Source organism: Myzus persicae, unplaced genomic scaffold, assembly GCF_001856785.1.
Source record: "Myzus persicae strain clone G006 unplaced genomic scaffold, MPER_G0061.0, whole genome shotgun sequence".
NCBI classification, from domain to species: Eukaryota; Metazoa; Arthropoda; class Insecta; order Hemiptera; family Aphididae; genus Myzus; species Myzus persicae.
Window position 1 is genome coordinate 598,635 of NW_019103878.1, and position 18,790 is coordinate 617,424.

The following is an 18,790-nucleotide window of genomic DNA, read 5'->3' on the forward strand; positions in this document are numbered from 1 at the left end:
CGAGAGGGTCGCAGCCGCTGCGGGTTCCGGACTGTTTTCCAAAATGGGGGAGAGTTTGGGATTTTATCGATTGGAGCGACGGGACTTAAGGTTGTATCAGTTTTGAATGCAGTTTAGGGTTTTACATTAACGATAGTAATATAATAATAATAATATCGTCGTCGATTGCTATCGCTACTCCAATAGAAGTTACTACTAAAATATTTATTATGACGTTCACGAAACGACGACGACGACCACAACGATGATAATAATAACAATAATCATAACAACGCAGGTTGTTATGATTAACTCAACAGGTAGGCAGACGTCATCGGCGAGACGAAGATGACGACGGTTTATAATAATAACAAACAACTAATGCGACTGTAGACAAGAGCCAGTGTCGCTGTGCTCGTAAATCGTAGAAGGGATCTCTGTTGAGACATTGGAAATATTATATCATCACAGATTTCTATGACACCATAGGGCCATTATAATAGAGGAGTAGAATAGAAAGTTTATAAAGTTCATAGAAGTATTTAGGCATAAAAGTATAGAACTACGGAAGTATAATAGAAGCCAGTGAGTATAATATTATTATTACGTTATATTCGACTATAAGCGGACGTTAAAGACGTTATCCCCCGCCACAGTTTTTGCGCAGTTGCCGTGTTGCCGCCGGACCAGCATCAGATGGTCTCTCCGATCCGGTCTGGTGTGGTCGACGCGACTATGATGACCCGACTTCATGACGCCCGCGGTTACCACGGTCCACGATCGACGAAAAAAATCGTATACCAAAAACAACTTACTACTACCAGTTACTACTTCTACAGTTCTACTACGACAACCACTACCTACCTACTATAATAATAATAATATATATAATACTATGTTGTACGACCATCGCCGTCGCGGTCTTCACGTTTGTTGTTTGTCGGGTGTGAGCGTGAGCGTGCGTGACGGCGGCCGGGAGCGTGTGCGTGTGCGTGCGGGCGACCCACCGACTGCGTACGCGCCGCAGTGGTTGCATCGTCGCGTTCGCAATCAGTTCTACGCCGACCGCACAACAGCGAACACGCAGTCTGCCGCCGGCAGCTCTCTCACCGTCCGTCAGTTCGTCAGACCGCCTGTCACTCTCCCCGCTCTCGACCCCCCAAACCCCCCACAACCCACAAAACACTCGCCGACCGACCGTCACCCCCGTCGCTTGGCACGCGCTCTGTCACTCGCTGTCCGTCGTCCGTGTCGTCGTCATCGTCGTCTCCCTCTCCGGCACCGCCGTCACTCTTTTGTCTTTCGCCGTCGCGCGAACCTAGAGAGAACAGCCGAAAACCGTGCCGAGTCTCTTTCCGTCGCCGGTCGTACGCCGCAACACTCTGCTGTTGCAGTGCCGTCAATCCGTCACCTCCCCCCCTAAAATTTTAAACTCGTCGAAATCCTTTTGCCCTCCGCGGTAGAAGAAGACCTGCAACGGACCCACCATCAAGCGTCACCCTGCAAGACCGGCCACGAGGAGTGTCGACCGATCTTCGCTGTACCACCACTGTAAGTACGATAATATTCTACTCACTATACCCATGTAATAATATTACACGTGTATAACGCAGCCGGTATACCTAAATATAATTCCTCGTGCTACCGCGGTGTACCACAATATTGCGATGACATCGTTGTACCGGCTCCAGCGATTTTCCATTATTTTCTCATTATAACGTTACCTTTAACGTTTTTTTTTCGTCTTTTCGAAAGTCCCTCGTCTTCGTACTCGTCGCTCTCTCGGCCCGCGCCGCCTCGCTGCTCGCTCCCTCCCGGCAACGACGCCGTCGCCGCCGCGGTCTTCCGCCACGAGGAACGAGAGAAAGTATAATAATAATAGCGTACCTACTTAGTGAGGTACCTGTGGTAAAAAAATAATAAAAAAAAAAACCTGCGAATAATAGAGCTAGGTCTGTACCTATTATAATTTATAACAATAATAATAATTATTATTGCTGTTTTAATGATATTTCGCGTTACCTATTTCATTGTGCCGAGCTATTTTATTTCTGGGTTATGACCAGCAGTCCGCCAGTCCACAGTCGCCGACTACGGTTTATTTTTCTTAATTGTAGGTATACAAGTATTCTACCTACCTGCCTATTTAGGCATATGGTAATCTTGAGTACATTTAGTTTGTCGAATTATATACCTATATGCAATGGCTCAACTGCGATTTTGATTTCAAATAATATAGGTATATGTGTGTAGTGATAAATCGCCGTTATGCAACTAGTTATACTTACCCGTTGTCATTCAATAATAATTTTAACCGTTTAATAATATTATTGTTATACGTTGTATAGTGAGCCTACGTTCGCTTTATACATAGGTAGGTACCTACATATTATAAGATAATATTGTAATATGTGACGATACGCGACGGGTAACCTGACTGCGATACACCACATCATAACGTAATATTTACCATAGCCAATAGGTGTTTTTTTGGCATCACGTACGCCACTCTGCCACCGACTGTGTCTATTGTCTATTATTCGTCAGCAGTGGTCGGAGCCGGTTTCAAGGGTAAGTCGACCGCGTGCGCTAATTTATTCCGATCGACCGAAAACAGGAAATCTCTCGAAGCTTTTTTCCCCACCGACCGAACTCTGCCACATTATCGTCGCCGACGTTGTTTTGGCTTGAAAAAAAAACCGTTTTCCAAATCACATTCTTGCCCACCCGCTCCTGGTGCCCACCAAACTGCGCGCGGCCGGACCTGTCGAAAATTATAAAACGTTCTCTTCTACACTTGGAATACTATATATGACTCTCAGGCCCAAGTGATGGGGAATTTTTTTTAAATTAAATTTTCGTTTTCCGCCGCACTTAACCCGATATCGTTACCCCAACCAAACCTATTATTATTAATGTCGATTGAATATTATAAATAATATGTATTGTGTTAGTGTGTTACTGTGTTTATCGCATATATAGGTAATAAAATAATATTATCTATGAATTACGATTACCTATTGTTAATAAACTTTCAGTCGAACCATGCCCCGTGTGCAGTGTGTCTGATTAGTGACATCAGACATTCGAACCTGGTTCTAATTGGGACAATGCTGGTGTTTTATTCTAGACTTTAACCCCTATATCTGTCATTAGTCCAATGATAATTTACTATTGTATAATATAGTATGTTATATATCATAACGGAATCGGGTTTTCATTACGTATTTATTGTTGAACGATTTCGATTAGAAAGAGCAATCCTTTCGAAAGACCTAATGCGTCTCAGATAGGCTCTTTCTACCTAGTATCTTGTATCTACCATTATCGTTTAACAAATAATATTTATTTTTGTCGTTATAATGCATGGACGTTGTGGTCTGTAGAATCTTAAGAACTTACGCTGTAAAATCTCCAAAAAGCCACGAAAAACATTACTTTGACTGTTATATAAGTAACTTAAGATTTCCAGACATGTGCCTAATGTCTGCAGCTTCTTCAAGTGCCTAAGAGGCCCGGTGCCGGTTTTTAAAATTTTCCACAATTTATTCTATACAATTTGAAAATTATATTTTAGTTGCCACCTTTATTATTATACTTTTCCACTAAATTGCCCGTATAATGCCTGTACAATGAAACAATGATTTTCTATAAAAGGCTTCGCAATAAATATGTAATTTATGGGTAGACGGTATACTATTCCAACTATCTTATGAAAAATGTATCGTCTTCTTTCATTCCGGCTTAAAGTTCAATTGGTGTCGCAATCTTTTAAATTACTAAAATAATATTACACATAGATTGTATATTTAAAGATACCACTTAACAACTATTCAATATAGTTACTAGCTAGTATTATCAGTGGGTGACTTCTTCCATTAAAAATGTCCCTTGTATTTTTTTTTCATTTTCCCATTTACTTATAGTTCTCAACAGAAAAGATTGTAAAACAAAATAATTAATAAGTTAATAAAAAAAAAATATTAAAAAACGTATGTCCTGTATTGATACCTATTTTATTTAATTGAATTTTTTTAGATACCTAATACCTATATATAGTATTTTAGTCACTATTAATTAATGTATTGATAGCCATTATTTATTGCATTACTACATTATTATAAATTATATTATTCATGAATATAATTTCTTGAATTGTTATGAATTTAATAATGTTTAAGTTGAATTAATGTTAAGGCAATATTAAATATAAACTTAAGATATATCTTACATATAGATAAAATATAATATCGTTTAGATAATTTATAAAAGTTGTAGTTGTTATACAACAATAATATGAAGCAAATTGAGATTTTGAATTTTCTCAGTAATTTGTCCCATCAACTCAGCCCTGACTAAAATAAATATTACCGAATATTACATTGGTACCTGTATTGGTACCAAATTTTAGTCATAAATTATAATATATGGTAGGTATTGTCTAAAAAAATATAAATAATATAAGTACCTATTAATTTTGGTATTAATATTAAAGAAAAATAATTGTGATTTATTTAAGTATTTTCTTATTTACATATGATTTGTTATTTACCGAATTAAGTGATTTATTAATCTAAAAATTTTACCTTTATGTTTGTTAAGTAGATACGTAACTAACAGTTAAAACAAAAAACATTATATTTTGTATCGTACCAAATTCATAATGTTATCCAAGTATTTCTTAAAAAAAAGAGTAGTGTAATAATACTCTTAAATCAACTATATTTGATACCTAGCGATTTATATTTTAATCATTCAAATGCAAATAAAACAATTTTTTTGAGCACAATAACTAATATGTTTAATTGTTAATAATATTGATTCTTTTTAAAAAATAAATGTAGATGTTAGATATTTACATACAATTTTAAATTATTTTGGTTTATTGTCATAGAGAAGTCCTTAAACACTACTGTATCTGTCTATATTATCAAATCAAATATTTATGTGGTGTGGGTACAAGAATTGAGTAAGTTATTTTTAAAAAGTTATAAGGTCATTTCACTTATTACTTAGAGAAAAAATTCACCAAGTTTCTCACTACTCAAATAAAATCACTTAATTAAAAACAAAAATAAAACAATTCTTTTATAGTTACCTATTTCTCAAATTTATTATGGTAAGTAGATAAACTAACTTTGAAATAGAATGAAAGAATACTAACTTATTTAGGTAATTTGAACATTTTTATTTTATTTTATGTGCTTGCCTTTAATGGGAATTGCTATTTAGTATTTAATAGATATTATTTTATACGATTAAAGTTTGAACAGTATGTATCTTAAATAAATAAAAATATATTCAATTTTGGGTAAAATATTGAACTATTTACATTGGCTTGGTATTTAAATAACCTATGAATAACATCGAAAATAAACATTAAAACCTAAAAATAAACTATTTGCTGTTTCATGACATACTCCTAGTAGATTATTTAAATTTAGATTGCTGTTTAACTACTTTGATTTGTCATTTTATCTTTTATCAGCATTTAGGTATTAGAAAAATAATCTTGGGTTCTTGTATAAATTGTACTAAAAATATACTTATATACTAGTACAATATAAAAAAGCCTTTGTGTTCTCTAAAGAACTGAAATTCTTAAGAATATTAAAAAAAAAGATGACAAGAAAAAAAAGAAATTCTATACAAATTTATATTCATATTATTTAATATTCATATTAAAATATACAAAATACTTGTCCACGTCTATTCATAGAAATCATACTGTGTATTTCGAGAAGAGTTTAAATTATTTTTGTACTAAATATATTAGTATGTCATTTAGAACATTGAAAACTTAGTTGTGAAGAGAAAATATTAAAAAAAATTTACAAGCGTTCAGTTACCTATTAGTGATATTAATTCTCAATAATTTTATTTTTATTCTCTATTGTAGAAATAACTTATAAAAAGTATTACACTTTTGTTACCTACTTGAAAAGAATTGTAACAAAATTATTAAACGTGGTACAAACACTGTGATACAACATTGTTGCAGAAACACATTAAATTCATATTTAATTACATATTTACTAATTATAATAAATACACAATATATATTATATTTATACATAATATATTTTGATTAGATTTCTTGAACTAGAAATTTTATGTTACTTTTATATTTAAAATAAGCCATAATAATTGTTATAATTCATACACTCGGTCATACACTTTCTAAGCTCTTGATTGAGCTCATGAAGCTTGATTGAGTACTATAATATAAGTCTAATAGGTAATAGCATATATTATTATAAGAACAATAGGTAAGTAATTTCAATTTTCATAATGGCATAATATTATAGTTCCCTTTGGTTTTAAAATTATTATAAGTTATAGTAACAGAAGATATTTATTAAATTTTACTACTGTACCTACTTAATGATTGAATTATATAATGTTCATAAAGTAAAACTATTTAATTCAGGTGTGGGAAGTATGTGTTCTGTGGAAAACTTTTGTATAATATTTCCTTCATAAAAGTAGATTGTCATTAATCATTATTGTAGGTTGTAGGTACGTATTTCATTTTTCAAATTGTGTATATTGACTTCATAACATTGCCTTACCTTATATAGTAGACTATGTTTTGTTTAATATATTCTAAAATGATGACATTTAATTTTTAATTAACCCATAACTTTCATGTTATGTCATTCTGGTACCTACATAAAATATATTATTACAGATAATCATAATAGACACCTGATAGTTATGGTCTACTCAATATTGTATAGGATTCATATATTTTGCACCTATTAACATTTTTAAAAATATGCATTAATTTACTTACAGAACTGTTAAGTAAATATTGTCATTTGTCAGAATACAACAGCATTGCTCACTTAAATTATTCAAATTATATAATAAAAATATTTCTTACATTGAATATTTTTTTTTATGTAAGCAGTACCTATCATACTATAACCTAACAGTTAAGTAAAAAAAAATCCCTAGTATTTGATTTTAATGAATAAAAAATTCTACAACTTAGGGGGCCCTTAAAATTGTTTTCATTGGGACCTGCTGTGGCGTAGTGGTTGGCCGGAGTTGTTAATGTGTGCTGTGGTCAAGCATTGCCTAGCATCCCTAGTTCTCAGATGGATGACTACCCTGGTTTTTAGTGACAAATCCTTGCCCTACATACTCAGATGTTGCTTAAAACCAACCGCAACCCCCACAAAATGCTAATGGCTATGGTTGCCAATGTTTCAAAACTACTAAAAAAAATGTTTCATTAAATTCAGGAGGCCTACTAATTACAAAATTGAAAATAGTTTGATAAGCATTGATTTCTTTCAAATTTTTCGTTTTAAAAACATAAGTGCAAGTTACTATCTTGACCCGAGTAACTAAACCAACCTACTTTTTTAAAAATATTATCTTTTTATACATTTAAATATAAATGTGATTACCTCTATGAACGTTATAGATTATAATTTAAATGAGTTACATTTAATTGAAATAACCATTGAATAACAAGTTGAACTGACAATCATATTTATAAAATTTTTGTAATACAACAATCATTGAATAACTGAATGATTATAAAATAAATAATATCTGTATGTATGTTAAACAAGTATAAAATACATACCTACTCATATTGTCTACAATAATGATGTCAACACAGGACATGTACTGCATATTGAATAGATCAGTCAAGGTAATTTACTTTTAGATTGTAACTATTTCATTTTGTTTGTGTGCAATTAATAAAAAAACATATTTTTAACTCTTGTAAAATCTGCTAAAGATCTGTCATTTGTACAATAGACTTTAGGTTAAAATAATTGATTTCTAAAAGTCAGTATAATTTATATTTAAAACAGCTTATAAAATAATTAAGATTTTTATATTTTACAATTTTTAATTTGCATCATATAACTTTACCTAATACCTATATATCAAATGAAATATAATATTACAAAAATGCAATAAAAATGAAGACATTTAAATTTCAGTTTGAAACAACAATAACCTACTACCTACTATATAATATAATTGTTTAACTTTTTACATATTCTTCAATTTAATAAAATACCTAAAAAAAAAATAATGTTTCAATCATAAATATCAGTCATAAACTCATAAGTTATAATTGTATAACTATTGTTGAACACATATTTATGTTCAATTACTTGATTTGTATATACAAATGTGTACCAACTAAGTGTGGGTGTTGTGTATACATATAAAGATTGAAAATAATTTAACCATTATTAAGAACCAGAAATTTTGACTTAAAAAATATTATCTTATAGGCAATTATTTAAAGTGACTGATTCATCATTAAAAAAGTCTATTTAAAGGTTGTTAAGGGAGCCTGTAGGCCACAAGTGGCTTAGATTGACTTTGATCTGGCATAGGTATATTTGCATTTATTTATTTAAGTATAGAATTTCCATTAATATCATATGAAAAATCTAAAGGTTAAGTTTTATGTTTTTAATTTTAATGCTTATTTAGCAATTTTAAAACTTTTATATTTTAAGCCTACAGAGATAACATTGAAAAGGTGACTGACCTATGTTTTACTACCTTGTTTACTATGTTTGCACTTATTTTAGGCCTTAAATGTATTTTGTTAAGTCATATTATGATTAATTAAAATTTGAAAGCTTACAGATTACTTTGAGTAACATGCTTACAATAATATGTAAAATCATATTATGTTGAATAGATATCATCCTCGATTTCATCATAATATTTCATCTCATTACTTATTTCTGATGACTATCAGTATTAGTTTATACTCTGGTGCACAGGTACCTTATTTTAATTTTAACTTTTTATATACCTAGTTTCAAATTTAAATTTTTTATTCCACATTCAAAAGATTATAAATACAAGTTTTTCAGTAAGTTAACTTTTAGGTTTGAAGTATATTATAACCTTTAATTATTTTACATTTTGATCTAATTTTATGTCAAGTTCAATTAATAAATGAAACAATTTCAATACTTATTAGGTGAACTGTTGTGGTGTTGCAAAATATGTGGAAATATGAAAGCATTATGCAATTTTAAAATTAAATTTTAAGTCAATAATTAAACATATGCTATAATATATATTTATGTAAAATTAATCGAGTAATTCCACTTGAGTGAAGTTTTATAATTGTCAACTTTTGCATTGAAAAGCTTTTAGCTCATTGAAAAGAAATAGAATTGGTGTAAAATTTCATTTTAATATCTTATAAATCACGTTTTTTAATATGTTGATGTATGTGTCAGGTTACTAGTGATATGCAAATAATTGTATGTGTAGGTTATTTTATTTTATTTACTTTCATTTGCAGGAACATTTTAAAAACATTGCATTAGGTAAGTACTTTAGGATAGTGTCATTTAAAATGATAAGAATAAATGGTCAATAGTTTTTGCATTTAGTAAAAACTAATATATTACAAATAAATGGTGGGTAAGTATAAAAGTTATGGTTGACTTATTTTGAATTAAGTTACTATTGATGAATAAAAGTAAAATATAATTTCAGAAAATTATATAAATCTCAATTATTTTTCTAGGTAGATACCTCCTATTTTATCTGAAGTTTTATTCTTTCTTAATCTATAGGCATTTTGTTATAGATTACTACCATTAATTTCAATTTGTATTTTGTTAATAGTACCTATAGCTAGGTATAATAAATAATTATCTACCTTATTCTAAATTACTTAAGTGAGGAATAAATAGCAATTTATTATGATATAATGATGCTTAAAACTTCTCACAGCTTATACTTTATATTTCTTTTAAAATTGTTTAATTATGTTGGTAGGTATCTAATTGATAAATATACCTATCAGTATTTACCGAGGTTTTTAATTTTTATATAGTATATAAATATTATATAATATTATCTATATAGTTGTATTATTTTTATTTGGTACTTAATAATAATATAATGACATTAGATTAAGATAGTATGTCCATGATCTACTGTTGATTTTTATAAACTTATTTCTATTTTGATTTTATTGTTTTAAAACTGGAATAAATAATTTATAATAGGTGTTAAATATTATACAACTATTAAAATTGAACTAAGCTATTATTGTATATTAGTATATTATCTATGTATACATTATACCTATTTGTATTGCAATTAATATGGGTAATACAACTATGTATTATCTAATAGTGAAAATTGTCTTAAAAATTATACAAGAGAAAAATGTATAAGCCTGGAAAAAATATTCAATATTGTATAGGTATGTCCTAATAGGTGAAAAAATTGCTGTACAAAATCCCCATCGTTGCTTTTAAGAAATTTATGGATTTGCATTTTGAATAAAAAAATATACAAGTTTATATTTCAAATATAATAATTATTTACCTTAAAGTTACTATCAATGAATTTCAATTTAACTTACTTGAATTACCCACCCCATTTACCCTTATACCTACCTACATACTTGTCGTTTTTACCAAATACTCACTAGCGTTTTATAAAAACGCCATAATTAAAAAAAAATTTTTGATTGTTTTTTGTTTTTAGTTATTTCTAGAAATTTGAAATGTTTGTGTCACAATTATGTTTTATGAGCTTTTGAAGTTTAAATTTTGACAAAATTGATTTTTTATTCTAAAATAAAGATTTTTAATCAAACGATTTTAGTCATTTTGCTAAAAGTGCCTACCTAGTGATCTTTTGAGACTTGGAAATTTCTGGCATTATTCATGTTATTACTTATTATATACCCACACATGTTTTAAAAATATTTATATTAATCTATTGATAAGCACTTGAAATTTTTCATCCTTAAGGATGAAAAAATTTTTAAATTTGATAATAGTTAATTTACTCTTATATCAAAAATATCAGCATTCAATTTTTATTCTAAACGTACAATTTGACATGTGAGTTTGTACGACGGAAACAACACTATAATGCGGGAATATCTATCCTCTTAAGATGAAACACATACCAAAATGTACGTATAGCAGTGATAATTCTGTGTTATAATATTAGTGTGAATTTACCTATATCATCAAACTTAAATGTAAAAATATTGTCTATGTTTTTTCGTTTGTTTTTACGGTATTTTAATTGTTATGTCAATTATGAGCATTTTTATGTATTAATATTTTACAAACTTATAATTCGCTTAAAAATTAACACATCGTGAAAATTCAAAGGAAGAACACAGATAAACTTACCTTGGGGCGTTTGCCTTACCTTGCAAGCGGGTACGACGTCCTCTAAATAATTTTGATTACCGTATAAAAGAATCGTTACCAGTGTTGGTCACGCATATATCGTAATATACTTATATAGGTAATTAGAGTGCAAGTATAATAATGTAATGATTTTTGTCTCTACTTACTAGGTATAGGTACGTATTTAGAAATTATGTTCTATAAAGTCCTACATCTACTCCTGTTCGTATAGTTGTATACCTATTGGCTACCGGTTATAATAAATAGTACATCAATATTTTTTTTGTACTGAATAAAAAATGGAATCACTAAAGTAAGTTTTGGTGTTTCAATTTAAATGTTGTTTTTTGACAGTTAATATTTAAAAACAAATTTAATTTATAACAAGTATAATGACATTTTTAATTTTATGTTTAAATTATAGATTAGTTTTTAGTTAGTTTCACTTTTTAAAGTTAGGTATCCTATGACCTATTAAGATAACCTATATATACATAATGATAAAAGTTTAAAGTTTTTATCAATTGTACAACCGTTTCTTGAAAACAAATTAGTTATGCCCCCAGTTAATCAGTTGGTTAAATTAACTCTTTATTCCAATAGTATTGTTATATAATAGTTACCCTTGCATAAGAGAAAGATACACATTTGCTGCTATTTTAGCAATGTAGCTATATTTATTTTGCTCTACCAATCTCTGACTAGATAATTTATTTTCATTTGATAGTGCATTAACCGCATTCACTTTAATTTACCATAAGGAATTGCACGTCGTCGCATGTTGTAAAAAATGTAGCTGTGAACGATAAGACTTAAGTGCGTACTCTAATTACTATTAATTCTGAGTAGATGATTGTTCATTATTGTGCGTTTAATTCACAGAATAATAATAACTCTTATTATTTTAAAAAACAATTATATATTTTAATCTTAATTCTAGAGTAAAAAACTTCAAGTATGGGTTAATACTATAATACTATTTGTACTATAGTATAATTGTATGTTTGCTTCGATTTCTGAGATTAATAAGTATGTACCTATCTCGTTTTTGAAGTTGTATGAAATTAAGATAGGTCGTGGATAGGACGGATAGGTAAGGCAGTTGTATTGAATAAATTTGTTAAATGTTAATAATTTTTCACTCGTCGAGAATTCTCTCATAGGTATATGTATGTATTTGTGTATGTATGTAATATGTATGTATGTATGTATGACGTATGTATGTATGTATGTATGTATGTATGTATGTATGTATGTATGTATGTATGTATGTATGTATGTATGTATGTATGTATGTATGTATGTATGGATGTAAGTATTGGTATTTAATGAATTACCGTGTTTATTATGTCATCCGACCACTGTGTTGCATTGATAATTATTGTAGTTAGAAACATTTTGTAATCAGACAGCGTGTGCTTGTGGTTTTGCCGGTTTCATACAATCCGCCTTATGCTCATAATATATAATATCATTTAAGTTTAAATTATTTAATTAATTATAATGTTGAGTATTATTGTACGAGTATAAGTAATATTTTTAATGGTGTCACAATACACATTCGTTTTTTAAATATATAATATACCTATATTTATGATGATATAAAACAAGCTTACTCCGTTTTATCTTTTAATTGGTAATACATTTATACAATTTATGATTTTTTAAGCATTTTAAAATACTTAGATTTCATTCACCATTTGAGGAGTGTTCGGTGTGAGAAAAACTACTTTAAAAAAAATAGAATTGCCCTTTTTACCTTAAATTATTAAGTAAATAATTTTATTGAAACGTCAAATGTGCATATAAATCATAATTTAAACCAGTAGAATCTGATTTATTCAACATCTTAAACTAAGGACAATTATACTAATAAACTATAATTTATAACTATTAAAAATGTTAATAGATATTTTTAATTAATTATTATATTTTTAAAATTATATTGTAACCTTTAAACCCTCGTATAGTAAAATAATCTTCTAAACTTATTATCGTGGACTATTATCCTCAGTAAATAAGGTTTATGTACATATTATAGTTTAAGAGGACGCCACACCCGCATTTGTTGTGTCTTAAGTGTACAACTACAGTGTACTTACAGTTCACGTTTAGTTTCGCTAAGACCTACTTAATTTTAATATTAGAGTGAATTGACCTTTATTATCAAACGTAAAGGTGCCTAATAATATTGTCTAAGTTCTGTTGAAAGTGTTTTTCGATATTTTAATTTTGAAACGAGTTTAGCGAACGCAGTAATCTTTCTTTACGATTATTTTACGACGCATAGCACGTCTCGTGAAGATGGATGTATAATAAAAGTTAACGTAATAAGTTTAGACATAAAATTAATGATTTATCATGACAAATATATAGGTTAGAATGTTAGATATAGGTACACACTTTAAAATATAATGACATCTGAAGACTGAATGTTGTCTAAAGCACTTTACCTGAAAATCAGAACTTTACTAACCGTTGGGAGTAGACTTTATTTAGGAGGTGAGCAGCAATGATTAGACTAGCCAACGGTTCACAAAAGTCCTACAAGTTTGAATGATTACCTCCTACACTAGTCGTGTCACTACACGTGACCAGCTGGTATAAGGTGATCACTGATCAGTCTTTTAAGCCCTAATATGAATATATTGAAGGTCAATTGTACTAATAATTTGTTTTTACACACAAATATAATATTATCTACTATGATTAGTCATATAGTAGGTATATTTATGAATTATAATGCATAATATAATATTAGTTATATACCTATACCTATATAATCTATAGTAAATAATAGACTTCCGAGTGCCTGGGCCTTAGAGCGAGATTCAGTTACTTGTGCCACCAATATTGGGAGTTCGATTTCCAGTTCGGACAGTTGTTGTATAATCAAATTTAATACGTTGATTTAATGAGCCCCCTCCCACAATCCCATTAATTAATAAAAAACGAAAGAGTTTTACGTAAAAATTACTGTTGTTATGTATATAAAAAAAATGGCACATCATTTCATCGTAAAATCCGCGTAAAGGAGTACAGGCGTATACATACTTCCGTGCGGGCACTCGCTCACTAATGTACATTGCGTACACGATTGTATAATTGCAACCGTAGTACAACGCTCATGTATCAAGATGCAGATCATATAATATATATAATATATATAATATATAAACATAACAGTAATGCGATTGCAAGTGCATGCCATTATATTATCCTGTCATTATAATAACTGATGAAAATAGTATTATGTGTCTTTATTGTTTGCATATAAGCCCGCACGCGTATACAACCTACAATAATTATAAGTATATATGTATAAAATACTGGCAAAAATTTGTGGCTTTGTGCTTCATTTTATTCTATTGTCTTTTTCGAGCCCGGCGTCTAAAATATCATACAATCTCGAGGAATTTGTGAAGGGGTCAAGCTCGATCACGAGCGACAGACCGATCTACACTGAGTATTACACTTTAATATAAGAAAATATTATGATCTCTCTAACCTAATCAACGAACAGAAACGTGACGCGTCTAATATCATTAAATTAATCCACTACAAGTGTGCTGCTCAATGCGTGGAAGTAGCAGTAGTTCTGCGTATAAATATATTAAGATTAAGGGCAGGGGTTGGTGTTTAGGATTAGAACGAAAATGTAGGTTCATATCTGCATACATTTTGTGATTATTTTCGGGATTTCTATAATATCTATATATGAAATAATGATAATAATGATATTATATTCACAAATATAATAAGTATAAACATGTAAAGTAGGTACAGAAAGTGCCAGTCTAGAAAATTAAATTTTGCAAGTTTGAAAGTTTTTTAAAAAAACTGATTCGAAAAAAAATCGAACTTTTATATTGTTTACTATTTATACAAAATAACTACAAATATGTATATGTGGGTATACTGGGACCCACACTTTAAAATTGCTGTGGAAACTGAGGATGATATTGCAATGTGATTACCTGTAAGTATGTAGTGGTTATGCACTCATGCAACAATACAATAATAATTAGGTAGGTACTACTAACTCGTACGTGTGGACTTAAATATTCTTAAAATAAAATCAGATTTTTTTTGGTATGTCGATCTTCTAAACACTTTCAAACTATTTATAGTTTGACATTCAATCTTATTTGAACTTTTTGCCTATTTAATGAATTTACCTCCTTATTATTAGTATATTGTAAATAAATAAACGAAAATTGTAAAAAAAAACAATTTTCTGCCTTCCGTTGTATAGGACAACACTCATTACAATCGTCTATACCTTCGTAGTATAGGACTTTCGTTAATTTACAACTACTCTGATTGTTCGAGGTGTTCAAACTTAGATTTTACCCGAAAGTCTTAAAGTTTGAGGTTTTTGTTGGCCCGGCGAGTGAGTTCGATAACTCACATACTTATAGCCAATAATCGACCGAAACTTATCGTCTCATACAATTAATAATGATGATGTTCGTGTGTTTCAGGTTGTGCGATCGCATATCATATTACACCATCGTATATACATAGAAATAGAACAGACGATATCATCGAAGCCGCACGATGAGGGTGGAACTGGAATCTGCCGTCAAGTTTATAATTTCGATGCTGCGCGCTGGACACCGGTCGAAGCTGGTGCGTAGCAAGGGTGACAAGTTCTTTCTGGAACCCGAGATCGAGATGCTGCAGATTTCGCTATTAGCCGTCATGAACCGTCAGTACAAAGACTTCTGGTTCCCCGAGTCGCCAAACCGCGGTTCCGCATACCGGTGCATCCGGATCAACAAGGACAAGATGGACCCAATCATCGCTCGTGCCGCTGACGCTTGCGGCCTGTCATGCCACCTGATTCGCGCGTACCTGCCCGACGAGCTCACGTTGTGGGTGGACCCATCCGAGGTGTCATACCGCATCGGCGAGGAGGACGGCAGCATTTGCGTACTATACGAAGGTCCTCTGCCGACACCGCATGACATGGCCAACGTACAACCAGGTCGTCCTTCGTCGTCATCGTCGTCTTCATCTTCGGTGTCCACGTCCCCCGGATCGTTGTCCTCGTCCTCGCCGCCATTCAACAATAGCCGCAACAGCCATCTCCATCTCCAGCACCAGCAGCAACAGCAGCACCTTCAGCAACAACAGCAGCAGCAGCAGCAGCAGCAGCAGCAACAACAACAGCAACAGCAGCAACAACAACAGCAACAGCAGCAACAACAACAGCAACAGCAGCAACAACAACAACAACAGCAACAGCAACAGCAACAACAGCAGCAAATACATCAGGCTGACGGCATGGTGGGTTCGTATACCAGCTACACGTCCCCGGTCAAACCGTCGAACGTAATAACGTTCGTGCCGCCCACATACGGATCTCCAGTACAGTTCGTACATTCACCTTACCAGTCGTATCCCGCTTTTATTTCCAGTTAATTTTAGAGAAAACGTATTCACACCGATTCAAAAGGAAAAATGCTTATTTGATGTGTATTTTAGTGATTAAGAATGAAATGAAAAAAAAAAAACTTAAAAAATTTTAAAAAAAAATAAGAAGCTTAAACATTTAGATTTATATTATTTATTAGGTAAGTACCTATATATATATATTTATTCGATATAATATATATTATATGAACAATACATATATAAGTATATGTGTTGGTAAGATTTTATTTGCAAACAAAAAAATAACATCGTGATTTATACGCGAAGCACTCAGTATAGTATATTTTATACGATACAGAATCCCCCCCCCCCCCACTCTACCCCGCCCACGACCATTGATTGATTGCAGTGATCTCACAAGTCCTCAAGAAGTATGCTGTATTTGAGCATGGGACGTTGAATTATTATTATCGGATCGTGTGTGCCTCGTCTCTTTCTCGAGACACAATCTGTGATTACACGTTTCGCTATAATAATATACGTATGTGTATATAAAGCACAATATTATGATACTATTATTATTGTATTGTATTTATCTACATGTCACCTATACTGTAAGGAAAATAAATAATAACGATAATGGAAACTTCTCCTAGCCCTCATCCCTCCCCAATTAATTTTTACGATTTGTACTGGGTGCTTACTTGAGACGGATATCAAATGTTGTAAGGACTTAAAAAAAAAAAAAGTAAAACAAAATGAATATAGGTAATAAGAGCTGCTGAGTAGACTGGGTTGTGTAATACGTTTTCGAAGAAAATCGATTGTAACCATGTTTTGTTTTGTATAATAATATCTATATCTATATCTATCTATTTTGTGTATGTATATGTGTGCGTGTGTGTGTTTAGGAGTTTTTTTATCGCTGTTTAAAAAACATTATAATGATAATTATTATTGTTCCGTAAAGAATATTACAAATATTATATAGATGTACCTCGTAAATAAAAGGCTTTTTAAAATACTGAGTATTAAAAAAAAAATAATCCATTTTTGCATTTCGTTTAATAGTTAATATAGTTCTCATGATTGCCAAGCCGAAAAAAAATTAAATTTGTGTCGAAAAAGAATAACATACCTATTATAGTTTAATGTTATTTATAATTGTACAACATGTACACACACGATAAATTTATTATTATAATATTCGTCACCCCCTCCCCCATCAAACACTTCAACCTCCATCACCACCTCACGTGTCGTGCAAGTCAGCAGCCGCCACCAATATTATTTCGTTCCCCGTTTTAAGAACGTAATTTTTCTGTTTTTGTTTCTTGAACGTGCGATGATTAAAATATGTTATTCGTGTCCCATTAACACGTAGGTGCGCGCATGTACGGTCAATTACTATTAGACTTATATTTTTGTTATTCGACCGTATATATTACTATATATTAATATGATATTATTTTACATTATATTATACTGCTTGGTGGTGACTCGCGGAGCATTTCGTTAAACGTATGCGTCCACTTCATTCGCCGAACAAAATTTATTAATTTATTGATTATTAAAAAATTAAAACGATATATTGTTCCTCTAATGTTAAACGTTGATTTTTTTTAGTAACGCTACAGCGATTAAAAGGATTCATTTTTCATTCCACAAAAAGTTAAAAGTAAAAAAATAGACCTAAAAGTTACGCGCAACTACATGACGTAGTAATGTATAAATATATTTACCAATGTATGGTTTTTCGCAAATAATTTGAGACTTTTACTTCTCATATATTTTATATAATCGTTTGGTCAATTAAAATTTGTATTTATATTTAACTATATTATTTTTTTATGTATATTATCTTCGTTTTAACTATTAATTATAATTGTATTCAGCCCTCACGAATGGTTTCTCGTGTTTATGAATTTTTTTTTGAAACTGATCTAACGTTTGCTAGTCGTAATATGATAATATATATGCAGGTGTAATATTTTATCAATCAAAAGTATGTTAAAAGGAAATCACGTCGCACGATGCTTGGGAATAGATTTGAGTACCAATATAATATAATATTATAATTCCATATTTTGTATAACGTGCCAGACTCGATGACAGGGGGAGTTCTCCATATGTTAAGACCTTGTAAATGTATTATAGTAATTGTAGATATTTTGCACTGATCTCTCCCTCTCTCACCCCCTCCCTCTCCTTCCCCCTGTCTGGGTGTGCACAAGTACCTAGTTCTATCTCTTTTTATTCTTACT

The 18,790-nt window shown here is 30.7% G+C and overlaps 1 protein-coding gene across 1 annotated transcript; it reads left to right on the forward strand.

Moving 5' to 3' along the window:
* Window positions 1–1,003: 1,003 nt before the first annotated feature.
* On the forward strand, window positions 1,004–18,582 carry LOC111035786 (protein BTG2-like). The gene is made up of 2 exons (XM_022317560.1): window positions 1,004–1,530; window positions 15,632–18,582. The coding sequence occupies exon 2, from the start codon at window positions 15,708–15,710 to the stop codon at window positions 16,572–16,574; it is 867 nt and encodes a 288-aa protein (XP_022173252.1). The 5' UTR covers window positions 1,004–1,530; window positions 15,632–15,707; the 3' UTR covers window positions 16,575–18,582.
* The last annotated feature ends 208 nt before the right edge of the window (window positions 18,583–18,790 follow it).

Excerpts from the sequence above, each read along its gene's own strand:
- LOC111035786 (XM_022317560.1), top strand. The coding sequence starts at position 15,708 with ATGAGGGTGGAACTGGAATCTGCCGTCAAGTTTATAATTTCGATGCTG.